Source organism: Aythya ferina, assembly GCF_964211825.1.
Source record: "Aythya ferina genome assembly, chromosome: 4".
NCBI lineage: Eukaryota > Metazoa > Chordata > Aves > Anseriformes > Anatidae > Aythya > Aythya ferina.
In genome coordinates this window covers 48922917-48949865 of record NC_140300.1, presented here as the reverse complement: position 1 = coordinate 48949865, position 26949 = coordinate 48922917, and the positions used below count along the sequence as shown (strand labels likewise).

The window sequence follows — 26949 nt, the reverse complement described above, 5'->3', positions numbered from 1 at the left end:
AGCCCGCCGCCGCTCCTCCCCAAATGGCGCCCACGGCCGCCCGCCCCTCGCGCACGCGCGCTGCTCCTCCTCGGGCCCGCCCGGCCCGGCCGAGGCGGCGGCGGCGACCACGTGGGTAGGGGGGGCGGCGGGTGCGCGGCCGGTGGGGCGAGATGGCGGCGCCGGGCGAGATGGCGGCGCAGCAGGAGGTGGCGGCGCAGCTGGAGGCGCTCACCTTCGGCCCCGGCGCGGCGGCCCCGGGCTCTCCTGGCCCCCGGGAGGGCGAGGGGGGAGATGAGGCCGTGCTGCCGCCGGGCGAGGCGGCGTGCTGCTCCCGGCCGGCCGCGGCGGCGGACTCGGAGAGGTGGGTTGGGGAGCGGGGGAGCCGCGCGGCGCTGCCCTGCGGCGCTTCGAGGGGCGAGAGCCGGCCCCCGGTCGTTAGTACACCTCCAAAACAGCGGCTGCGGGGCGCAGAAATCAATGGGAACACGAGAGTTTGGGCTTGTAGAGCATCGTGGCTCGTTGGGCCGCCATCATGTTGAGTGTGGTGCTGGTCCTGGTGCCCCCAGGGTGCCTCTGAACTGCTTTCTGTGACGAGGCACCTGAGGAAGTCTGAACATAGGATTCTTCATAATGAAGGATAACTCTGCTTAGATGTAAGCTGCCTTTCAGCTTCTGAAGCCTGCACGCTTTTAATCAGCTTCAGTGAGTTTCGTGGCTACTTTTTGTTGCAGTTCCCTAATACGAGATTGCCACGTGCCTCTTCTAACCATCAGAAGTTGATGCATAAGAAGTCTGAAGTTCTCCCCATGAGCTTCATTAATGGTTTAATAGTGTAAAGCTAGATTGTGGAAATAGTTGGTTTGCTCAGTTCAAGTAGTCCTAGAACATCATAAAGTACAGCAGCGAGTTTCGTGACTTAATCTTTATGTCTGTAGGGACTTCTTTATTGCTTCCAAAATCTGTTGCAGTGATTGTCATCATAATCGTTTATCTGAAAGCTTTAAGCTACAGCACATAGCTCACTGTTCTTCTTACACTTCATTCTTTTATTTTTCTCTCACTACTTGATTTTCAGTAGTCTTTTTGCTATGTTGATTTTGTTCCAATAAGTCCTTTTTCAAAGGATTTGTTCAGGAAAGTGTTACTTTTAGTTGTCTTTATTATTAGCAATTATTAGAAAAAGTACAACAGATAATTGAAAGCCATCAATATGCTTGTTAAGAAGGTGATTTAATATTAAAATAGGTAGAAGGGAGCGTTTTTTGTTTTTATTTATTCCTGTTTGTAAATCCTGCACTATTAACTGTCAGATGGGGTACTAAAACATACATGCAATCCTACAAATGTTTGACTGTCTCGGTGTGTGTTTGTTAAAGGTTTGTAAGTAGCGTTTTCAGTCAACAGGATAGACTGTTCTGTGTATTTGTTTTTCCCTCTGACTCTTGAGGAAGGAAACTTTTTGCTAAGTGAAACGTGAACATGAGTAATGACTGCTTTTTTACTTTGCCTTTTACTTCAAACATTAAGTGTCCTGGGCAATAAATACTTATGCCAGTGAAAATTACAAAAAAAAAAAAAAGCCTTGCAAAAATTTTATATTTTTTTTTAATAGTGCAAGATACATCAGTTGGAGTAAGTACATATATTTTCTACTTCCACTTAGCATTGTGCTAATGTTGGGATTGTGTATCAAGAGTGACTGAGCTATAGTAGGCAGATTAATATGTTATCTTTCAAAACGTCTTGCGGGCACCCAGGTGAGCTGTCACAGTTAGCGTTTGTTCTGAAATGCTGAAGCATTGCTTTTCTCAGTTTTTTAGTGATCTTGTCCAGTGAGTTGTTGGATCAGGAAGGATTGGCGTTCTTATTATACATCTCAGAAAAATGCCTGCTGTCCAAAGGTAGTTGAGTAATGCATGATTTAGGTGTCTTTTTTTAACTTCCATGTATGAGTCCATATTTTAACTCCCATATTTGTTTCATTTAGTGACACAGATTCAGACAGCTCAACTACATCCTCTTCCTCTTCGTGTTCTTCATCAACAGTGTCTGATGAAGATGATCATCCAAATGAGAAGGATAACAGAAGACATTGTGTTAAAACAAAAGATGAGTTGCCCCTGGATGTAAGTAAAAAGTGGTATCTTTAAAATCTCATCAAGTAGCTTATCTTTAATTGAATTTGATATGCTTTTAAGTTGCAAGAAAATAAACGTAACCTAGTGATTGAATGTACACTAGCTGTACACTAGCTTGCAGTGTTTCTAAATTTGTGTATATTGGCTCTGATGCTATGTTATGTAATCTGGAAAAAATTTGGCCTCAGTTTGTTTGTCGAGAAATGAAGATAAGGTAAAGTGTTGATGAGAGCCAGAATAAGATTCTTTTGTTGGAGTGAGTCTTCTGCTGGTAGCTGTTATGTTTCTGGAGATGAACTTGTAGAAATACAGTTAACTGCTGAAGTTTGGACACTTTTTCCGAATTCAGATGATGTTGAAGGTAACTTACACTAGTTGCACATAGGTTTCATTCCATATAGTCAAAATAACAGCACTGTAACTTACAGAGAAATACTAGTGTGAGTACATTGGACATGACTAATGAGTTTGTTCAAGTTCAAATACAAGTGTTAAAATCTGCTATCAAAGGCAAAGTTTAAAATTCTGTGTATTCTCTGTGTGGTACTCATTTATGTAGCTGAAGTTCTGTGCTTTTCTCGAAGCTCCTCTCTGATTATCCTCCACTAAATAGAACTTTAAATTAAAGATAATACCTTGACATCCTTCATATTGGTCTGAAGTCAAGGCAATAAATGGTCTGTTTTGTGGTTACTGATTATCTAATTGTATGTTGAAAGTGATTTATTATTTAGTTAGGAAGACAAATCTGAAGAAATGAAAACATCTATCAGTTGCTGGCTTTATCCACTTGAATAAAATTAGTGTCTACTTCAGTTGCAATGGAAATACACAGAGTACTGTCTTAATTGAAAAGATGTCTTAAAAAGTGACATTCCCCCAGGATGAGTTCATTTAGAATTATTCTGAAAGATGAATCAAACTAGATTTTTAATGAAATCTTCAAAATGCTAGGCGGTTTTTCTGATTGTCAAGTTTGTGTAGCAACAAATTGGTGAATTTATGACGATTATATTCTGAATGTTGATTTTGTGTTTTCAGGAACTGCCTCCAGTTGAAGACTTATCTTTAATTCTACCTGATAATATTGAACTGAAGCTCTTTGGGACAGTTTCCAGTATCATTGAGCAGCTAGGTAGGCAAGATGCATTTACCTTTTACTTAAAATTATGTGTTCATCTTCACATTAGTTGTATATTTAATTGTTCCTCCAAAGTTTCAGTACTGCAGCATTCTGTTCCATAGTGCTGTTAAACATTTCTGTTGATTACCTTGCACTTGTTCAGAGAAGGGGGCAGTAGGTTACCACCTGAGAACTGATCTAATAGACAAACTACTACTAAATGAGTATTGTTTGCATATGCTTTCGTGGGACTTCAATGTTCTGACTTTTGTAAGAAGCCTTTTCTCACCTTGTGTTATGGCCTTTGTATTAATCCTGGCAACAATAAGATTGAGCATGTGCAGTTTTTTGATATCCAAAGATTTTAAATGCTACATATGAATTACATCTGAAGATACAGGAGGTGTGTAAGTGAAAGCACACTGTACAATGCAGTTCCAAGTGCTTGTTTGCAACGCAGCATCTGTTGGATAATTGGTATTTTGAGTAAGTTCATCGTTTTGGCCCCCCGTAGTTCATCCCATTTCTGGCACCTTGACCAAATGCAGGCTGCCATCGTCAGCAGTCATAGGACAGCATGACTAATGTGATTTATAGATGCTGGAGGGTAAGCTTAATAAGATTGAGACACATAATAGATGTAGGTTTGGCTGTAGGCAGTATGTGTTTAGGGATCTTTTCAGCTCTACCTGGCACGTCAGTTTTTGGTATGTGAAATAAGTTTTGCAGAAGCTGGTATTAATGAAACTTCCGTAGTGCATTTGTATTTAAGCGTATTTGAAGTGCTCCATGCTGCTTGAACTGCTTTTAAAGCAATTTTCCTAGGAGAATTGGAGATTTGAAAATAGTATATTTATGTTGAATGGGAAAACAAAAAGAATGAAGCATATAGCTTTTGCTATTAAAACTTTTATATTGTAAAAACAAACAAAAAACTCCAGGGGATACAAGCTATTCATCCACAATTTTGTTGTTGTTGTTGCTTTAGAGTTCATCTCAATCTTTGACCCGAAGCTGTCTTGAAAGAATTGAAGGTAGTTGTCTGGCCATTGAAGGTAGTTGTCTGGCCTATTTTACTCATCTTTTCTCACGTATTTATAATGATGAGGGCTGTTTTCAGCTGAAACAATAGTTTGAAAAGAAGTTGAAAGTTAAATATTCAAGAGAGAGATTACAGCTATTCTTACCTTAGGTTTAGAGTGTGAATGCTTAAATGAAGTTACTTTTAAAGACTTTGGTTTTGAAAATTGTCCTCATGTTTCAATTGTTACTGGTGAATAGAATCTCTACACATCCTGTCTGTATACTGACAGGTGACAACTTTAATCTGCATTCTGCGTTGTGTAACTGGAACATGTGTACTGCTGATTTTATGCTGGTTGGTGAAAATTAGAAAACACAACAGTAAACAAGTATGAAGTAAAGATTAAAGTGTGTAGTAAAACCCCAATATATGTTAATTCCTGTTTTTTCTGCCTTGCTTTGTGGCTTCCTCCATCTGCATGTTTTCTTTTCAGTTCTGCTGGAAACAGGTGTCTGAGAGGCCTCAATTTCAATTGATTTATGGCCATATCAGGGGTTCTGTCAATTAACTTCAGATTGTTTTTGATTTTTGACCTAAATAGAAACCTGTGTATACCAAATTTGTATCAGGTACACATGTGTTGAAGACTTGGAAATTGCAAAACTATTAACACAGTAATCAGTATCCTGAACTCCTTCTGCCCCTTCGATTATACTTGGAAGATTTCTACAGAAAACGGTAGAGATTTCTGATAAAATCTGCAATGTCTGTATGCTGATGTCTGTAAGTAGGCATACTATGAGGTCAAGTTAGGGGTAGAAAAACAAGATTAAGGAGTGCTTCACAGTAGTTAGGAGAATGGTAGTTATTTTGGTGAACATATACTTCTGTTCAGTGTATCGACGTTTAACAGAACTTCTGCTGTGTTTTGCTTCAAGGTGCTTAACAGAAAAATTCATCTCTGGGTTGTAGCCTGGAAAGTAAACAGCTTTGGTGTGTGTATATATATAGCAAACCTGCCTTAGGATTGCATTCTGTGGTCCTGGAAGAGTTGAAGTTTAAGGATTTTGTTAGGCTAGGGTAGGGGGGACTATAGGTCAAATCAGTTGTAGGTTAAAATCTCATAGTGGTTCTCCCTGCTTTTGTTGGAGCTTATGGTTGCTAGAATGCCTTCCTTGGCATACTTGAAGACTGGGATCTGTAAGTGGTCAATTCGAGTTGAGAACTTTGTGTGTATTTGCCTTTTTTTTTTTTTTTTTGTAGGATATATTTCTCATGAGGATTAAACAACATACTGGGCTTCTTTCACCCTACATTTTATCATATAGGTAGACACAAAACAGTGATTTCCCTATCTCACAAAATTCAGTAAACTGTTAAGTCTGTAGCATTGTCACAGGCTTGCTTGGCATATCACGCTTGCAGATCGAAATAGCAGCTGAGCCTTAGGAGGTTTTGCTTGAGGAGGTGTTTGCTTTAAGTTCTGTTACATAAGTTTGGAAGATTTTTGTTAGTTTTTGGAGGAGTCTGAAAGTGATGTTAAGGGCTTGAATATTTGATGATTGAGGAATTGAAAATAGTTAATTTAGCATTATTTTTTAAGGGTGGAGAAGATCACCTTCAGAATCAGAAGTTTTGAGTATGATGCTCCTAGACCGCTGATAGCTTTTAAGTGTAGTTTCTACTGAATGTAAAGGAAGACGATATTTCTGTTTTCTTAAGCAAAAAAGAAAAAAATGAGTGAAGCATTCTAAAGACTCCAGTAAAGAGTAAGCTATTTATCCTTGAATCTGGAAAACCTAAAAATAAAGGTGATTCATAGGCTGTATATCATCAAATTGTGTATTTAACACAGAAAAAGCATACTTCTCTGTCCCTTTCTAAGTACATAAGTCTCCTAAGCGTTTCATCTTTTAAGGTGCTAGAATGACTTGATCAGTTTGACCACTCATACCATCATTAATCATGAATTAGGCCCAAATGTAGGATGAGACTACTGTATGACACTGAAGTGCAAAAATATTTCAAATTGCGTATCTGTATACAGAACTGATAAATGACGCTCCTGGTTACTGCTGTGATTGCACTGTTTGGCATAATTTTTAACTTACTAGGGGAAATTAATAGCTATTTCTATTCTTTTTTTTTCTGGTGGATTTTTTTTTTTTGGAATATTAAGGCAGAACATGCCCATGCATCTATACTCACATGCGAAAAAATTGCAGCCTCCCCCACAAATTACTGTTGCTGTTAAGAAACAGCCTGAGGAAATGCAATAGGTAATTCACATACATGTATCTGAGACTTCTGTTTTGTATCTGATAGTTCTATAAACCAGTGTGAATCTTCTCACTCAGATCACTGGAGAATGTTTTAAATGACTGTAAGAAATTTTATATGTGCGCAATAATTTTGGGGTGAAGCTGACGATTAGTTTATAAATAGAGATATTTTTCTTGTATTCCTCTGCAATTAAGTACATACTGCTCCTGAAACGTAAAATTCTAATTGCTTTTTTCTTTCCATTGTAGTAATAATTGAATCTGTGAGAGGCCTACCTCCAATAAATGAGGAAAGCATAATTTTTAAAGAAGATCGGCAAGCTGCAGGAAAGGTGTGTGTGTAAAGCATAAAAACCTGTTATTCTAATATTAAATTCAAAGTATTTTATTTTGCAACAAATAGTATTTGAGTCAACTGAGAGACATTTCCTTTATGCATAGTTTTTCCTTGAACTTTAGGGTTTTTTTAGTCATCTGATTTCTTTAATCTTAAAAATTCCGAGCCTGGAACTCATTGCATCCATATAGAATGACAATATGTGGTCTGTTATCTGATTCTGTCATTTGATATGACTGCTTATGGAAATAGAGGTTGCTTTAATAATAATCTTTGCTCTTTTATTGCCAGGATTTGTGGCAAAGATTGGAGAAATTAAAATAAGCTTTCCAGGAAAACACAGGAATAGTTATGTATGTGTACTCTGGTGGTACAGGTTTAGGCTAGTGTGTGCTTTAAGAAGAATGTTTCCTGATAGGGGTATTACATTGAATTCTGTATATGCTATGGAGAAAGTGACACCTCTAGGTGATGGCTTTCTACCAGAATATTTGTCTGTACTAGATGTGAGTGGAACACTGGAAAACATCAAATTGCAGGTGTCCCATACATCTCAGAATTCTCTGTTCTCCATTGAAAAGACATGGAAACTAACATAAAGGCATCTCCTAGAGATGGACTTCAGGAGTAAACAGTCAGGAGATTGTTCAGGTGTTGATTTACTCAGATTTGAAAGCATAATCAAGAGAGGAACAGAAGTCTGACAAAAGGAAAGATTACTAAAGTGAAGGAAACAGTGAAAGCAGTGCAGTTGGGTGGGTGAAGGCAGTATTAGCATGTGAAAATACACTGTCAAACGAATGTAGTAATAAAGGTAAAACATGAGAATCACTTGATTTGATGCTGCAATTTGAAAACACATCAATTCAAGTTGATTAACATAATGCAAGTTATGTTAAAGCTTCACAGTTGTTTGTGATTAAATTAGTTAACTAATCTTGGTGGTGCATTTTAAAATGATTTTTTGTCTCTTTCAGATATTTGAGATATTTGGTCCTGTTATGCATCCCTTCTATGTGTTACGATTTAACAGCCCAGAGCATATCAAAGAGAAAAGTATTAATGTGCAAGATAACATGTATTTTGCTCCATCGGTGCAGGACTTCACCCAGTATATATTTGCAGAGAAACTGAGACAGTAAGTAGCACATCTTCTCTAGTCTGGTTATAACTTTTTTTAATGTAGCTGAAAATGCTGAATCGAAGTTTAGCCTTGAGTACTTCTTCATAGTATCTGCCTGCCTGAGGAAAGTATGATGTATGAATACGGTTTGTTACCATCTCAAAGATGAGTACTCAAAGCTAAGGACGAAGAAACAGGGCATGGTAACTGTTGGCTAAACATTAATTTTCTAATAATGAAATGTCTGAGATAACTGTAGGTTTAAAGAAGTTCTGTCACATGTGACTAAGTCCCTATTTGTTAGGATTAGTTCTCATTTGACTCACTATCACAGAGAAAAATTGTAACATTTGGTGTCTGTATAAATTACAACTTCAGTCAGTATTTTTACTGTTTTTTTTTTTTATTGACCAAGGATATAGCAAGGCCTGCAAGGTTTTTTCTTTGAAAGCAGCAGGTATTTTTAAAAAATGTATACACCACTTTCAGCGGAGACCTTTAAAATAGATGGAAGCAGTAGGGTGAGAAAGCTTTGTTTTTCTGCATCCAGCTGGTCTTCAATAATTTGCAAGTGAACTTTGTTGCTTAGCGCAGTAGTTGCACAGACTTAATAATCTGCTTACTGCATCAATAACTGTAGGCCAAACTCAGCATCTGAGATGTGAGATCAGTTTTATAATTTGTTGTATGCTTTGCAAGTAGTTCTGGGAACTGCTTGTTTTATTTCAGTAATACTTAACTACTGTGGTACGAAATTGAACACTAGGTAAGATGTTCAACACTTCCACGTCTTATCACTGCAGTTGAGCAGCATGTCAGACCTTGCTTCTTGCCTTGCATAAAAATGATACATGTGAACAAGTCTAGTCCAAAGTAACCAGCATTTGAGAATGGTGGTCCTGTTTCAGTTTTATTTCACTGGAACTTTTATTTTTGATGTATTTTGTCAGTGAAGGTTCTTAAGTTTTTGTGACACCATTGGTACTATCTGTTGAAGCTACCTTCTCACAAAGCAGGTAGGATAGATAGATTCTGCCAGTGGAAATGGATAAACAACTTCCATGTCTTATCTCTGCTGTAACATCTATATAAAGAAACCAAGATGGCATGGACAGTAGAAGAATTCAGCTTCAGTCAGTGGTTTATGGTAGGGCTTTTTGGACTGTGGATTACAAATTTGATGACGAGTGATTTTGTTCCCTGCTCTTGATTAGATTACTTCGCTCTGCAGATTGGTCTGTGAAGTGTTGTCAGCTTAAAAGTTTTAAAAAAATGCTACTCAGAACTGTAGTGGTGCTTTGAAATGGAAAGCAATCAGAATTAAGATCTAAAAAAAACTTAAGTTTGAAGCTTTTTAAAAATCTGCTTGCATTGTGCAAAATTGCAGTGGTGTGAACAGGCTTTATGCATTAAAGGAGAAGATAATGGAAGTATCAGTATTTAGTAGATAGTGCCAAGTTTCTTGAATGCAAAACGACTTAATAAAAGTAATGTGTGGATTTTTGTCTGCATTGACTGAAACACAATAATTCAAAGAAGCTCATGTATTTTCATGGTTCCTATGAGTCACCTTTTTGTTAGACTTCTAGGTTTTACAGTACCTGAATTCAGAAATCTAAGAATTAGTGTCCTGCTCTTTGCAGAAGATTAAGTATCTCAAAGGATGGAAATTGTTCTGTTGTGCTGAAATGGTGAAGGTTGCCTTGGCAGAGTGAGATAAACTACTTTAAGATTAGGAAAACTTAAGATGAATTTTGCAGTTAGTAGTACTACGTATTGCCTAGTGATGACAGGTTTTGAAGTCTTGTTTATGCTCTGGTATTTCTGGAGGGAGTTTATTACCCTGAAACAAGAAGGTGAGAGGAAGAAACAATGAACTTTGTTCATAATAAATATTCTTCCTTTCTTCATTGCCTTGTTAGTGTTTTCTGTAGCCTAGAAATTAATGGGTTGTGTTCTGAGGTGTTTTCCTGATAATCACGGTGGTGTTGTCTTTAAGGTTTTCTAACCATACATAAAGATTGAGCTTCAGTTTTACGGGTGGGGATTGAGGCACAAAGCACTTCGAGATGAGTTGCCTGTATTCTCTTGGGCTGTCTTTCAGGTCTGTTTAAATCCAGGCAGCATGGAGTTGGTCATGTACATCAGTGTTGCTGTTGTAGCTTGATTTTTGTTGACTTGCTGATTACATAATGCTTGGTTATTAGAGCATTGTTTGTAGATATTTCATATAGAACACTTTTCTAAACTTACATGGCTCCATTTTACAAGTATGCATTTTAGCATTTTGTTTAGTTTGCATAAGTAAAGATTGTCTTGAAATTACAGACCAAAATATATTAAATTTTCAAGAAGCATATTTGACAGACTTCTAAATTAAACTTGTTCCAGAGTTGCTACTGATCAATGAAATTGCTTGATTTTTTTAATGGAGTTCTTGAAGTGGTGAGAGAAATAAATGGCACCAATTCAGAATTCTTTTGGGGCAAGAACATTTTTTGTGAGTTGTTTTTGCTTCTTCACATGTCTTTTGTCTTAAATTTTAATTTTATATTTACAACCATCTATTAACTGATTATCTAGTTAATGCTATCTTAATAGAATTGTAAGCCAAGCCTAGGGTTTTGATTCTGAAGTTGCTTTGCGATAGATGGACTTGAAGCTCATATCCTTCTAGACAAATTCTTTACTCTTTTCAACTGGAGATAACAGGATAAGGGTATATAAGGGAAGAATAAGAAATTTTATGACGGTAGTTATCATAAGAAATTTCTGGTGACTTGTCCCAATTATTTCAAGCAATTTAGGTTTAAAAGGACGTGTTGGGAGGATACTGGTCGCAGCTTAATATTAGCTGTCTGAAGTGTTTTGTCTACTCAAAGGAGGAAAGTGTTTTCAAGTGGCCTGTCTGGTGAAGCCCTAAGTTGACACATATGTTACTGTTTGTTTAGAAAAAAATGTGGGAAAAAAACAAATGCTTCTTTAAAAACAGGCATATATCCTGGTATATCAGATAAGTCTGGAAGAAAGTATTACCCTACTTGCTACACTACAGTTTTCATACAAATTATTTTTTAACCTGAAATATGTTACTATACCACAAGTGAAACATGAGATGTTTCATAGCCTCCTTAAAACTTCTTACTTCTTGATTGTGTAACACTCTGTGTTTTTTACTTTTAGGGAGAAGGGGTCAGATGCATCTTGGAAGAATGACCAAGAACCGCCACCTGAAGTAAGTATATATAGTTTGTTCTATTGTTTTTGAAAATGTATATAGAAAACATTCTGTGCAGTGGGATTAATTACCAATTTATTTTTTTTAAGCATACAAGAGTTTGATATAACTTTTGTAAAGAGCATCTGCTTTCCTTGGAGAGGCCTACCAGTCAGTAGGAGAGAGATTTAGTTATCTTTTTTACTTGCTTTTTGCAGTTTTAAATGTATGTATCTTTATTTTCAGTTTTTCCAGTTCTTCAAGAATGTGTTTGGAAACCTGAATGATCAACTTTCAGTAGCAAAAACTATTACTTTGCCAGATAGTTCTGCTTCTGCTAGGGCATTTTTGTCTTTGCTGTGCTTTCACAGTATCTTTGCCTTTCACCCTGACATAACCAATCCTTTGTATATAAAGGTTTCCTAGTATTCTACAAGGTTGGATGTTAGTCTCTTAGATTAATGTGACACCTGTTCTGTTGCATTCTTTGAATGGCTCCTTGTTAAGGTTTCCCTACTGTTTCCTATTAAAATGCCAGTGTAACAAGATGAGCTTTTTCCATACAAAGGCAGTCATATATGATGATACAGAAACAAGAGCTCTTCACAACCATCACTTATTGTAGGATCTCTAATGACTTCAGTGACCAGCCTTTCTGTCTAGTGCTCTTTAACACAAATTTTAACTGATTCGTTATTTTTCATGACTATTTGCCTCTTTATTAACAGCCACAAACGGTGTTTTTATTGATGTGACATCATGAGACTGATTTTTCTGGCTTAAAGCTCCCATTTTTCCATGCAATTTTTACTTTAAGCCTAACTTACACAAAATAGCTCAAAGTCCTAGAAGCCTCAAATAGTGTACTAAAATGATCTTAAAATTAACTGCTTTTTCTGAATTTTATGAAAGTTTGACAGGTTAGTGTAGTTCCACAGAACATGGTTCCAAATATAAACTATAGGTAGGAAAGGGCTTTTAGTTGTTTGAGTGGGTTTCCATGTTTTTGTTGTTCTAAGCAATACTGCATTAACATACCTTATCCTGGTTCGTTGTTCTGGCTTGAAGGAGAAATATGTGAGTTTTTTGTAAGGTTTGAAGATACGTGCTGTAATGATGTATCAGTTTGTCAATCCAGAATGTTGCTTTATTTAGTATGGGGTATGGATTTCAAAATACTTTTTCTTCCCACAAGCTGAATTAAGTTGAGCAGTGTGAACTTCTCACAAAGAATGCTCGTTTAACACTTCTGAATGTAGGTTTCCTTCCTTTGTTGGGAAGACATCTCACCAAGAATTATCATCTGAGAATTAGAAGTGTTGCACAGATTTAGACTGTAGATATGTGACTAACAGAGCATTGAAAGACTGTATGCTTTTGGCTAAGGTGGTGATATAAAATGTGCTCATAGGTTAATGGTAAGTTCTTAATTTCATAGCTGTATTTTAAAGCTATTCAGGGGGTAAGCATGTAAATGCTTAATTTGAATTTGTGGGTGTCTAAATAACTTTAAAATCTGGCTGTGTATAGTGAAACACTCAAGTCTTTAGCAGATACAGGTTCACTGCTTTTTCCAAAGTTGATAATTATTTACGAAAAGATTTTTTTCTAAGATGATCTGGTGTCTTTGAGTATTAGAACCTGAAAGTACCGAGGGAACTTTGCTGTACTTCATGATAGGAAGAAAGGAAGGAGATTTGAAAGAAATCATTGCTGGCAAGGATGGGCAACCTAGTTGGGTTTTGTGACACCTTTCTGACTTAGCGATGTGCATGCTTACTGTTCTGTAGAAAACAATACACAACAGCTTGTAATCCTTAATTAGGCTCATCTTTGGATAGTTCTGTAGTTACACATTACCCTGGGATAACCAGGCTGTGACAGCTGATGAGCTGGTAGAAAGTATCTTCTGCTTTGAAGGCAATAACTGTTGACAGGGGTGCAGATTTAATTTTATGCTACTGATGCTTGAAATTGTCTCATAGAGCCAGGCTCCTTCAGAGCCCTCAGCTGGCAGTTGATTCCATAGCTTGTCTGGCAAGCTCCCCCAGTGAACTGCGTGGAGTTTTGGAGTCAGTTCTTTTGATGCTATGAAGTTCTATTTTTCCATGAACCTTAACTTAATCCTGGCTAGGTCTTTCATGCTTCTTACCTTTTTTAAGGTATGGGATAAGTGTTTCTTTTGCCACAGGCTTGTAATTAGCCTACTTTAGCTGTAGACTCAGCAGTACAATTTCTCTAGGGTCTTTAGGGTCATAGGATGTCTTTAGGGTCATAGGAAGACAATGCATGGTGTTTTGGTGCAAGGCCAGCAGGAGGAGATAACTGTGACTTCTCTGAGGTAGCTTTTGTGGAGTGTCATGTGAAAATGAGGTGGCAGCAGAAGGTACCTGTTGTTTGTTACTTCTGTTCTGCTTGAGGATGATGTATTTAATCCTTAGAAAAATGCAGAAGCTAGCAAGAGATTTTACTTCATAGTATGTAGTACTGTTACATTCCTTGTGGCTTTTTGGAGTGTAAGAATATAATCCAGTTACGCAGAAGAGGAAGTAATTGTATTCAGAATTAACATTTAGGTTGCTTTTTTTCCTAGCAGTGTATCCGTGCTGGGTTTTTTAGATGTGTGCTCTGAAGCAATACATCAGGAAACAGCAAAAACCTTCCTTTTGGAACTGGGGTAGGTAGGGGTTGTGCCCCTCACCCCCCTTAGTCAAACAAGGGAGCAGTCTTTTGAGGAACTAGTTATGCTAACAGATTTCTTTGTTGCTGTTAATAACCCCTCCTTGTTCTATGTGTAAGCTAGGGTTCTAAAGGTAGCAAAACCTTGCCTAATAGGAACAAAATGTTGCAGTGGCATTGAGTCTACTGTAAATTACAACATTCTTCAAAACTGAAAATTCCTTTGAAATAACATTGCTATTGAAAGCTTAACAGACAAGAACAATATTATTAGAATCTCACTAGTCTAAAATTGTCAGTACATATTAATTTTCTGTAGCTTAATGTAGTTAAATTTAACTGCTCAGTTCAGTGTTGGTCATGAAAATCTTAGATTATTAAAATAACCCATATATTAATTTACCTACTCTGTACTTTAAATAACATGTTAACCCCTTGCAAGATTTTTGTTGGTAATTACTAGCCAGCTTCCTCAGTTTCACTCAGCTACTGCTGTATTACTCTTTTCCTCTTAATTTTGGTGAGAACTAGGTGAATTGTCTGTATTAGGTTGGATTGGGAAGAGTGAGATAGAATCCTTGGTAGACTTGTGTTGAATTGCATGCAAGTTCTGAAAATCTTCACTGCAGTTTTTAGCAGTAAGCTGTGAAAGGTATTCATGAAAAAGGATGTGCGCTTAAATCTGTTGAGTGTCATACAATTGTTTTTTTTTTCTTACTAACTTCAAGGCAAAAATATGTTTAGTGCTTGAATGTTGCTGTTTTTAGGAAAATTGGAAAGAATAACTGAGAATTGTCCAATTGTTTTCTGAGAAATTTGTGGAGTGTTAAGGTTCTGATTGTTGAGAAGCCAGCTGAACATATGATGGCTCTTAGAATGCAAAACAGGAAAGTGCAGCTTCAGTATTTTTCAAAGCTGACTGCAGGATGCAGTGTTTTCTAAATACTGATTTATTGCTAGAACTGAAGTTTTTTGTACATTTTTTTAAATATTTTAATGGCTTTTTTCTCCTCTTTTTTTAACCAGGCCTTGGACTACAGTGATGATGAGAAGGAGAGAGAGGCAAAACAAAGGAAAAAGAAGGCTCAAAATCAAGGAAGGAAGAAATTCAGATCAGAAACAAATACATCAGGTGAGTGAACACTGGGAGAGTGCTTTCATCTGTCAGATATCATTGTGCTTTTCATACAGCAGATCTTAAAAATTGTTTTCATACAGTTGATAAATGTTTGTGTACTTTCCAAAGCTGAGTGTTTGAATCTGTGACTGTTCCTGACTTTCTAAGGAAAATCAGCAATTTTTTTTCCATTAAGCTGAGAAAGAAATAGTATAGAGCAGGGTAGTTGTCAGAGGAGACTCAAAGCCTCTAGGGTAGATGGTGTGATCTAATACACAGCAAGGATAGAGAGCACATGCCACCTTTCAGACTTCGGAGCTTGCTTATTGCAGAGGTCATTGTGGCCTAAGTTCAACCTATGCCATTGAATATAGGGAGAAGATAAAGGAAAACCATGTATGATTTTTGGAAAACCGTTTATTTGAGACTCAAGGAGAGGATGCCAGTCTTCAATGCAGAACTTCTCTTCCTAGAAAGGAAGCTCTTTTTCACCCAAGGCATATTAATACCTCTCCTTAATTAACTACCTGTCTTTAGCTCTCTGAGATCCGCTGTTCACCTGTCATAGTCATTAGATAAACTTGGAGTAGATTAGTGAACTGTGTAGTTTTTCATAATATATGCACTGTTCTTCACTTCTTCCTGCTGTTGACAGATCATTTGCATGTGTATGTTTGCGGCTGTGCTGTTTGCAGTAACTGAATTTTCCTGTCTTCACTTGTGTCTCTAGTGACGAAAACATTCTTATTGTCATTTTGGCTGAAAAATTTAAATTCAGTCTTACTTTGATATTACTGATATCCTTCTGTTATGTGCTTTCTGTACTTCTTTTAAATACTGGTGACCCACCTTACCTCCACTCTTTTTCTGCTACTGCTTGCATATCAGTTTGCTGCTTCTGTCTGCTCCATTTTTGCTGTGCATTGCTTTTGCATTGAAAAAATCATTATTAGTCATACCATTGGACAAATCTTTCTTGGACTGACTCCTGCCATGAGTTTGCTGCCTTTTAGTACAGTTGCTAGGCATGGCACCCCCACCCACTGAACCTCTTTTCTCTATAGCTTGTAAGTCAGCAGCTGTCCTTTTAACTGTTTTCCTCTGTGTAAAGTTCATCCCTTCTTTCATAGCTGATTGTTATTTTCTCTCCTGGTTTCTGCTTATCTGCACTGCATAAGGCATATTTTCTAGCATGTCCTTATTCTGCCAGCTTACTGCGGACGTGTCTTTCCTAGGGCTTGCTGAGGCTGTTACTGAACTACTGTACATAACTGAGGACAGAACAGGACGAGCTTTCTCAGTGTTTCAAGGAAGTATGAGTTATGATTTACTGAGCTTGTTATTCATAAATAACACGTTTTAAAGTTGATGCTACTTGCAGTTTACTTTTGGCTATGGAATTCAGCAGCAAGGATGGCTGTTAAGTTGGAGCACAAACTCAGTCTCAGCTGGAGTTTTATATGGTTGCATTTTCATAAAACTCCAGGTACATTAAAAATTGCTCCTTGTTACAGTCTTTAATAAGAACTAAAAGAACATGAAGTGATTTCACGAGTGCTTCCTAAAGGGCTGGATGCAGCAAAGGAATCAAAGGTCCTAATCCCCCATGAAAACAGCTAGGAATCTTGGTATTAACTGTTTTCACAGATCTGTTTTTTTACAGATGAAATGGTTTTGCAATCTAGCACCAAGGATTAGGTCCAGATAAAACTCAAATTCAATGACTTTGTGGTGTTATGTACTTACTTGTGTTTCTAACCCTAAAATCTTTAAGAGATCATGTGTCTGTGTAAATTCTGTAGCCTTTTGAATATCTTAGCAACTTCCTGGAAGTTTTTGTAATGTTGTAATGCTCTTCATGTAGTCCTTACGCAATTCTACAGAATGGATGTCATGAATACCCTTACAGTATTCATATAAACTGGCTGCACACTTATCATGAACCTTACACGTATGCTTACAGTGTGACCTGTACAGGAAAAAAATCTTTGAAAGATGAATGCTGGAAGTTAATTGGCTAAAGATTTAGGTCTGCCTTTTCCCCCGATAGAGTTGATTAACTTCATTAAATTGGACTTGAAACAATTTGTCCTGTATCTGCTATAATACCAAAGATGTGTCTGAAAGATGTGTAGCACTTTAGTGCAATCAATGCAGTGTCTAGTACATTGGCTTAAAACATGATAAATATCTGTCATATATCTGCCTAGATATGTCTTGAATAGTAAGTTGTTACTAAGATAACTTTTGACACCACATTTGCAGTAGTTATTTGAGTAGCAATTAGTTAAGTAAAATAACTTGTTTTCTGTTACACCTATAAGCACATGGATTTTAACACCACAAACTTTGGAAGACGTGAGGAAATATCCTTACGTGCTTAATGTTGAGTAATTCCAGTAGTAGTTTGCAACATAATGAAAATGTGAAAAACTAAAAATGAAAATGAAAAACTAAAGATGGAATAAGGACTGCTGATCTTTGTAGTGTGTTGCTAAATCTGGCCTTATGTTGAAACTTCTAAAATACTTAGTTTGAGTGTTTGCATGGTTTGTTAATGCAAGTGAAAATGCCTAGAGGGGAAGAACGTGAAGTTTCCTTCTTAATGATTGAATTTGCAGCACTCAGGATCATTCTTTCTATATTACTCCAATAAGTAAAGATTAGTTGCTAAACAGTAGACTTGCCAGTACTTCTTTGTTCTACTTGCCAGTATTGTAGAAAAGGTTACGCTTCCAATTTCATTGACTTCAACTTCTGATGTATGATCTTAAAACAGACTTAACTGTATACTGTAGTAAGCTCTCTCAATACAGGTTAGGTATTTGTTTGTATTTGAAGACAGAAGTGATTCTTGAAAGGTTTGTGAGGACTAAATTTAAACTTTCCAAAATACTAAAACTTTTTTTTGTTTTAAAGATGAGTACAAAGGAGCTCATCAGCCAGTGCAACAGCCTGCTCAAAGTTATTCAAGGGGGTACCATGACAGACAGTTCTCTGGTGTTCCATTTCCTCCACCATCAGGACCTCGAGGATTTTCAAGACCTCAAATGAGACCGCCACAGGCATACTATTCAGACAACAGAATACATCATGAGTCTCCGGTGTTCCGGCAGCCTTACAGAAGTGAAAATCCAATGATGCAGCAGTATCCCTTTCCTCCTCCAGTTTTTGGTTCCAGTAATCAGATGCATCAATTTCACCATCCACCTTCAAATCTAAACATGGCTTGGATGGGCCCAAATGTGTACAACTCATCGTACCCATTTTTGCCACCACCACCTCCACCTCCTCCAAGATAGCCATCAATCTCACTTCAAGCCTTGCTAAGTTTCCATAAACTTATGGCTGCCAAGACTGCATTCCATTATTTTGGAGATACTTTATTTTTTTCTGCAAGAATAGAACAAATGCAGAGTTCAGTGCTTTGTGGGATATCCACAGAAATTTTTTTCTATTTCTTTTCTGTTTCAAAAAATGTATGATTAAAATTACATTATTATATAATGGTTTATTTTTGTAATATCTACCAGCTTGGGGTGATAATAAAAACTTTTCAGAGATTGGTGTATAGTGTTTGAAGTTTTTTGTACTAAATAGAAGCTTAATAACTGCTCTTTCATGGTGATAGGGGATATTCGGCATAGATGTTTTTTAATAGTTCTTAGATGAATTGGATACTGCTATGCTGAGCTGTCACTTGTTTGAATTTGTGCAAGTTTTGAAATCTCCTTACATGGAAAATAAAATTTGATACCTAATTTTTAATCCAAGCTTACCCCTGTTTATGTAAGGTATAAACTCCTGTGATCCAGCTTCTAACATTTCATTAATTTCATGTTAATTGGCAGACTAGAGCTGGATTGTCTGTTAGAATAATTGCTGCAGTAGCTAGATCAGACTGGACCAACAGCTAAATTACTCTGTTGGATTTAGTATCCTACAGTAGCTATAGAAGGACAACAGTGAAACCTATTGAACAGATGTTTTGAAATTAGTTTTAGGATGTAATTGCATGGACTGGGGAAAAGAAAAGCTGTCAATCTCTCTAACCTGTTTTTTTGGATACAAAACGCAGGTAGCACTGGATGCTGTTTGGCTGTCTTTACAGTCAAAACTGTCTCCTCTAAAACAATGAGGTTCATCAACTTTGCCAGCCCGCTTCTGGGAGGGAGCAGACTAGTCAACTGAAGACAGTCTGGAACAACTTCTTGGCCAAAGGGTCCATCCAACAATTGCACCTCCATAGCCTCCAATGGAGTCTCTCTGGCTGGTTGGCTACAGTAGAAGCAGGACAGACATTAAAGCATAGTCACACCATTGAACTGATTTACAGAGCTGTGTGCTCAATATTTCTATTCTCAAACTCACTGGCCTCATTAGTTTCTTTGGATATCTATTGAAAGACTAATTAGGCTTGCCAGGTGTTGCTTAGTATTAAGATTAATTTGTATTGGGTTTACATGGCAAGGTTTCAGTAGTGGGGGGCTGCAGGCATGGCCTCTGTGAGAAGAGTCCAGAAGCTGCCCCATGTTGGGTGGGGGGGGGGTCAGATGCCTCCAAAAGGCACTGGCCACAGAGCTGACTTGGTAAGTGATGTTGTGTTTGCCTTTGTGAGAGCAGATTTAAGAAGGGGGGGGGGGGGGGCGGAACCTGCTGCACAACAGCAGCTGGGAGAAAGGAGTGAGAAGCAGCCCTGCAGCCCCCAAGGTGAGCATAGCAGGAGGGCAGGAGGTGCTCCAGGCATGCAGCAGCAGTTCTGTGGAGCAGGCTGTCCCCCTGCAGCCTGTGGAGGAGCCCCCGGTGGAGCAGGTGGATGTGGCCTGGAGGAGGCTGCAGCCCATGGAGAGCCCCTGCACTGGGGCTTTGCAAGTCTGGGTAGTCACCATGTTTTCAATACAGAAAATGTATTTCATAATTCGTAGTGAATGCGTTGTGAGCTATGCTGTTCAGGGGTTCAACATGAATAGGAGTGGAAGGAAAATGCTACTATGCCTTACCTTCCATGTGGAATAACTTAACCTGCAAATTCATTTACGTTTGTTCAACTAGCCAATGTAATCCACTATTTAGGGTGGAATACTGATTTTTTTTTCAAATAAGGTATTTGTTCTGCGAATCCCAAATATGTTTATGTAATATTAAATGTTTTCTCACTTTTTCATCTGAGTATTAGGATTTAGGAGGGTTTAGGTTTTATTAAATTGTTAGGTTAGAACCTTATAATAGCATTCATTCAATAAGATAGTTGGGAAGCTTAATCCCTGCAGAAGAAGAGAACATTTTTTGTTTTGTAGCTATTCTTTCCTCGCAGAGGGGATTAAAGCAATGTTAACATCAGGAAAGTTTAAAGTCCAGAACACAGTTTTCACAGGTGCCAAAAGTAGTCAGTAGCTCAGTGATTGTTACGTTTTGGCGCTGTGACAGGTCAGAGGCAAGTCTTAAGCAATGGTTTCTAGTAGACCAGTATTTATATGCTCTGTGACTCATGTCTGTTTGCAGATTCAGCCCAGAGTGCTGCAAGAGTTCTGCTACATTTTTTAAACATTTTTGGTTTTTCTTCCATACGATTTGACGTTTCTTTGTGGGCTTCACCTTACAGTGAAGACTTAGGGCGTGGGAGGAATGAAGAGCTGGGGAGGAGAGAGAAACTAGAGGAGAAGCAGAGGTTAAGGGAGGAGATTGACTGCAGTTACTCAAAGGTTGACGTTTATTAGATACAAGTATGGAGGTGATAAACTATTGTATTATATAAATGACTGTAACTATGGTAACATGGGAAAATGGAAATTGGAATTACATACCTGACACCATTTCTCTTAAACTCATAAATAATCATCATTGGTATTTTGATGGCTTTTAAGTCCAGTTTGAACAAGAGTCAATGGAAAGGGATCAGAGTTTTCCTGGAGGCAAACAGGCAAGGGAAAAAGGTAGGTTCCTTGAAGAAAAATGTTGACAAATATTGTGGGGTAGGGGGGAAGTTCACACTGCTGCAGGCTGCTCAGGGAAGTGGTGGAGTCAACACTATTGGATGGATTCAGAAATTGACTTTGGTCAACAGTCCATGGTAGCCTCACACTGAGCGGAGAGTTGGACCAGAGGATCTTGAGACTGACCAACCTAAATTAATCTTCTTGATGCTGTCATTCTTTTGGAGTTCTCTACTCCTACTACAGACTTTGTCTATCAATACCAAAAGGCATGGACAGTCCAGCCAGAGTTAGCAGTGTTTAGGAAGCCTGGCTTTTTATTTGTGCCGTTATGCCGTTTCATTATCATACAGATATTTGTATCTAAAGCATCCATGCTGTGCTAGAAGTTGGACTTGCTGTGGAAGGTAATAACTTACCATTTCACTTGGATGTAAGCTGATTTGAGGAATTGTTCCTTTATTAGCTGTTTGGGAACTAATGCTGATGAAAGTCTTAGTTCCTGTCATTTTCTCTGAAGGGGTAAGGCATTTTGTGTCGTGCAACTTAGTTTGAGAATGGTATAACAAATAACAGTACCTAGAAACTGCTTTATTTACTTTAAACAAGCAAACAAACAAAAAAAGCAGGAATTATGTTTCATGTCCTCTAACAGAGGGATATTTGCCAGAGGGGAGACCTTTTGAATCATGCTGGGCACTCATGGCATCACAAACATTGGTGCCACACAGATCAAAACTAGAAATAAGCTTTTTTTTTTTTTTTTTTTTTTTTTTTTTTTTTGTATGCTGTATTTAGCAATTTCCAGGTTGGTTTCTATTTCTTTGCAGTTCAAAGGTATTGTCAGTTATTTTTGTCTAGTAAATTTAGTGACATACACAGTCAGACTTAAAAGTAATGAAGAGTTCCTGAATCTGCACAGAACACTTGGTAACAGAATCTGCTACAGAGTCAAGTAAAATATAGCAGACTCCCAGGGATGACATAGCAAATGAAAGCATTACTATAGGCATAGCACCAGGCACTTACAGTACAGCTTAATATTCAGGAAGGATGTATAATTTTGGAAAGACTTAATAATGCTCTGTCCTAGTCACTTAAAAGTTTATTTGACATTATTGAATGACAACACAGAGTAGTGTTCATCTGCTGGTAAATGAAGTCTTTAAGTATGAAAAAGTATTATTGCTGTTTTCCTGTGAATCTGACGTAATTTTTGTAGGTAATGATTTGCCAAAAGGCTTTATTAGATTTTTCTCTATGATTTGTGGGGTCTGAAATGCATGCTAATCATGTGTAATGCCTGCCTTTTATTAGCACAGAGCCAGCGGCAGGGAGCTGTCGCATACTTTACCTTTCACCTTGGAAATAGAATTTCCTCTCTTTGGCTCTTCTCTGCCCACCTGAGGAGTAATCCAAGTACACCTTTCACAGATATAAAATAACATGGCTCTACCAAGCACTGAAACGAATGTGGCAGTGAGGATGGTTATTAAGGATCTAAATTTGCATATAGTTAGTCTCCAAGTATATTACCTGCATTGTTTTGAACAGGAAGACTTCATCTGGTAGGTGCTGTGAAAAGCAGGAAGTGAAAATTTAGAAATCTCTGAGGTCTAGTCTTTTGGAAGAAGTGATGCAGATAAGATTTGCTTTAAAGAAAAGAAAAATGTCACTTCCTATATTCATTTAATCATCTTTACTTATTTTTATATGCAAACTAGGTAACTTTAGGCCTGTTTTGTGAGGATTCAATGGACTTCAGGTCTGAAATAACTAATATTTTCTTCAAGACAGAACCAAAGAAAAGAGTACATTTTGGAGTTCCTGATGAAGACTGTGATTGAATGTTTGACTAAAAATAGACTTTCTAGAGTATTCAGTTTCCAAATGAAAAATATACCTAGGCTATGTGCCTTAAAGACTTGTTTAACTATCCATTGGATGGTCACACATTCAATTCCACCATACCTAGGTTGTCCTGTATAAACAGTAATAAACAGTATGACCCCTTATCTCCAACCAAGCTATTAAAAACATAAAGAGGCATTTTTATGAACAACATTCTCAGAAATTGTGGTCTTTTTTTTTTTTTTTTTTTTTGAGGGGGGGGCAGAGAGGTTACACTCTTTACCAGGACACATTTATTTCATAGATAGTTTTATGTTTTGTTACACGTACATCTGGTCACTGCATGTTTAGATTTTCCCTTACAGGGTTTCCAGTATACCCATCATGTTTTCTCTTCACAGTATGCTACTTTTTGCTATCATTACTATTCTGGACCTGGAATTGCTCTGGCAGTGAAAGATTTTCATCTATCCAGCATAAGGTGATAAAGTGGTGATATTAGTTTGATATGGAAATAACTTCTGTACTGTAGAGAAAAATGCAGCATTGGGTAAGTTATGTAGGTCAAACTACTTACTACTCCAGTCTGGCAAGAGGAGAGTTTATTGACCTTAGCAAGAAGGGGATTAGCATAGTCCCCAAAATTGTGGTGGGTCTGGGTGTGACAGAGTAGGACATTCAAATCATTGATTTATCACCCTCAATCTCTTAGGCAAATCAATCATTCATTCCAATAAGCAATCAGGAGGGAAAAAACAGTGGAAAGCTACGGTATTTTGTCAAGTTCGAGGTTCCCAGGCTTTGCTTTGGTGGAAGGTGAGCTAACACAAAAACTGTGCTTTTACAGAGAAGGTTATTTTAATTTGTCACAAACTAGGTCTGTGTTTCTTGTGCCCTGTTACTGGTTTTGAGATTCTGTTCAAACTGTGATTTCAGACAGAATAGATGTCTGGAAGACATTAAATATTGGATCTTGAGAGGAATTAAATTTGTTATTTCAGGCAGAACTCCGGATGAGATACTAGGTTCTTTTCCCATGCTGATGAATATAAACCAGGTAGAAACTTTTACAGACCTATCTTTGTGCATCTGTTCTACTTAGTATATATATTTTCTGTTATTTCTGCAGATAGCTTGGTTAGTAAAATATTAAAGGTATACTTGATTAGTAAAATCTTAAAGGTATACTTTGACTTCAATTTACAGGAGAATACACTTAAATTATAACTGTGCAATGTCAATGAGAAAATAACATTTAACTGCTGCAAAAAATATGTTTTGTCATGTGTTGGGTACAAATAACATCCTTGTGGATTCAATAAGAAAAAATCTCTCTTCAGAGATTTAAGTATTTTTAATACCTTTTTTAAGACTGCATTATTTTGATGAGGCTAATTCATTGTTCTAACGGGGCATTCCTTGACAGTTACTTGTCATTTATTCTATTGTGTTAAGAAAGCTGTTGAACATGAAAGGTGTGTGAGGCAAAAGACTAGAGTAGAAACTGGGTTAGTGTAGATACCTCATTGACACTCACTTTATCTCAGATCTGAGAAAAGCAAAATAACTCAGCCTTTTTAAAGTATAAGGGATTTAGATAGATATCTTCTTTAAAGGTTAATGGGATATGTGTTCAAAATCCCCTGTTTTTTTATTTTTGCATAGTCCTCTATGGAAATGTTAACCTAAAATTCCTTTGAGAGAAAAGATTGACATAATAATTTTAAATACTAGAAGAATCAGATGTTTTTCTATTTATTTTAATCATATGGATAAAATATTATTTGCTTTGAATCCTGGTGCAAGTGAGACTTGAAAATATAGGATTTTTTGACATACAGAATATTGATTTGACTTTTCAGGGAATTCCATTTTGAAAATTACAGACTAATCTGTCTTGCCTTTTTTCATCATTCAGGTGCCAAGTGTATTGGTGATAACTCAGATCTTTGCATGATGTAGTTTACATATAGATTCTATATTGCCAGTGCATAGTCTTGCTTTAAAAAGTCTTGCTTTTAATGACATGTGGAAGACTTCTGGGTCTTTAACTGAAAAGCTATTTAAACACCAGTTTCTTTCTTTTTCATTCTATGTATGTACAATTGTCTGTCTATAAATATATGCTTAATCTTGGCATTCCTGAATTTTGGATGTTTCAATGTCCAGTGATGATATTAAAGGTAGATTTTTTTTTTTTCATAAATTGCACTTAAAACCAAGTAAACCTAAAAGTAAATCTATTACATCTCCTGAGGCACAGAGAGACTTGTCAGTAAGAACTCTAACCTGTTCCTGGAGCTTAAGAAAATTCTCTTTCATCAGACATCTAAGGAGTTTTGAGTGAAATTTTGTAGCACTGATGTGGGTTACTGAACTTTTGAACACGGTAGTTTTGGAAACGTCCGTGTTAAATGCTTACTTATAGAGATGCTGGTGCCTTAGTTTCAGACTGTTGTTCAATTTAGCAGCCATAGCTGGAAAACATTCTTCAATTATCTGTCAGATTTTTAGGTCCTTTTTTTTTTTTTTTTTTTTTTTTTTTTTTTAAGACCAAATCCTGCAAAGTGGCTGAGTTCCTACAGGTGGCTAATCACTAATCCAGTTAATTTGTGATGTTCTGCTTCAGTCGCTGCGTAGAGAATGTGAGTGAGTAAACAAAGACTAATGACTGACTCTGAGCCAGCTATAATGTAATAAAAGAGGAGACAAAGAAAATCGTTAAAGCTATGCTTTATGTCTTGCGTAGCTTCTAATCCTTAGAAGTAACCTTGAGAAGCACATCCCCTTTTTATCAATGAAGATTTTTTTTTTTTTTGATAGGCTTGGTCTTAAGTATCATTTCATGTTTTGTTTCTGGTAAACAATTTTAGTATCAATTTGAAGAAATGTGGATAGGTATATATAACAATTATCTATAATATATCCACTTTAAAAGATAAATATACTATTATAAATGGTACGTGTACATGTACCAAGATTTGTTAGTTTTTGTGAACTAATATAAATTAGCCTGTCTTAGGCTATTATTCAGCAGCAGACAGAAAATTGCGAATCACTGAATTAGCACTGCTTAACCAGGTACTGCAAGGCTGCTGAGTCAGCTCACTGAGCGTGTACTTGCCCTTATTTCTTTGCGCTGTATAGAGTACAATCTTAAATTATCCTACCCCATGATACAGGGAAAATTCTGCTTTGGGGAGAATCAGCTAGCATTCCCCGCTTTCTCCTTGTCTGCTGGGACAGCTGTGCCATGTGTTTTCCCTGTGCAAGTGACTAAACGGAAGGATCCATGCTCCTCTCACCTGAGTCACTTCCTAGGGTGCTCTTGTCTGCTATATGATGTGATGTGCCTGCACATCAGGGCCTTGCTCTAGAATGTATGGGATCTGTGTCTGCTGCCTGTTTGTTGTAGTTTTTTCCAGTATTCAGGGTGTGGTTTCACAAGTTAAGTGGATGTAAAAATGCTGTGAAAAGGTGGCCATTGACTCTATATGTTCCTGCCTGTTTTCTTCTGATGATGTGTTTGTTTATTTATTTATTTATTTTTCTAGTGAGATCAGTTTTCTGATTCGGATAAAGAGCAAACCTACTATTAAGAAAGAAGATCTCAAGAAGAGCTGAATCACAGTGAAGCTTAACATACTGTCTTGAAAATGGATGCTCATCTGTATTTTTTGGGAACAACACAGTTCTTAACATCTCTAAGTCTTTGAAACTGCAGTTTCATTGTTGAGTGCATGTGTGTACATGTTTATATCTATCTTCAGTTTATCAGCACTGTCAGTGTCAACAATTAAACATAAAACAACCTTGAGCTTCAGCTTTAATGCTACTGTTTTAAAATTATTAACTTAGTTTGTTTCCTATACATAACTCTGCTGGCATGTATTATTGCATTTCAAATTCCATTAAAGTTGTGATTATAAGAGAGTAGGTTTTTGAACTCAAGAAGCAATTTGGTATGTTCCAGATGTAATTATGGTACCTCTTGAAGATCAAGAAATCTTGATGATCAAAAACACCACTTGACAAGCATTTTATTATTTTCACATTTTTACTTACAGCATCATGCAGAAGCCAGAGAGACAGCAAATAAACCAGGTATACGTCATAGTATATAAATAGGTACACTTAGAAAAT

The 26949-nt window shown here is 37.2% G+C and overlaps 1 protein-coding gene across 4 annotated transcripts; it reads left to right on the top strand.

The window, feature by feature from the left end:
* The first annotated feature begins 134 nt into the window (after positions 1-134).
* NAF1 (nuclear assembly factor 1 ribonucleoprotein) lies at positions 135-18795 on the top strand. 4 transcript variants are annotated; one of them, XM_084516580.1, is made up of 9 exons: positions 135-343; positions 1970-2076; positions 3181-3255; positions 6799-6881; positions 7864-8024; positions 11193-11244; positions 14932-15037; positions 16258-16335; positions 17942-18591. In XM_084516580.1, the coding sequence occupies exons 1-9, from the start codon at positions 153-155 to the stop codon at positions 18322-18324; spliced, it is 1236 nt and encodes a 411-aa protein (XP_084372706.1). In that variant the 5' UTR covers positions 135-152; the 3' UTR covers positions 18325-18591. The 4 variants fall into 4 exon arrangements, with proteins under 4 accessions (XP_084372706.1, XP_084372705.1, XP_084372707.1 ...); XM_084516579.1 differs by having other exon boundaries at positions 138-343; positions 1970-2108; positions 3162-3255; XM_084516582.1 differs by lacking the exon at positions 135-343 and adding an exon at positions 1781-1883 and having other exon boundaries at positions 1970-2108; positions 3162-3255.
* The last annotated feature ends 8154 nt before the right edge of the window (positions 18796-26949 follow it).

What these genes read in the sequence shown, in the direction of transcription:
- NAF1 (XM_084516579.1), top strand. Translation starts at nt 153, where the DNA reads ATGGCGGCGCCGGGCGAGATGGCGGCGCAGCAGGAGGTGGCGGCGCAG. An exon ending in ATCGGCAAGCTGCAGGAAAG is followed by an intron (nt 6,882 to 7,863) that starts GTGTGTGTGTAA and finishes TGTCTCTTTCAG; the next exon opens with ATATTTGAGATATTTGGTCC. An exon ending in TTTGCAGAGAAACTGAGACA is followed by an intron (nt 8,025 to 11,192) that starts GTAAGTAGCACA and finishes TTTTACTTTTAG; the next exon opens with GGAGAAGGGGTCAGATGCAT.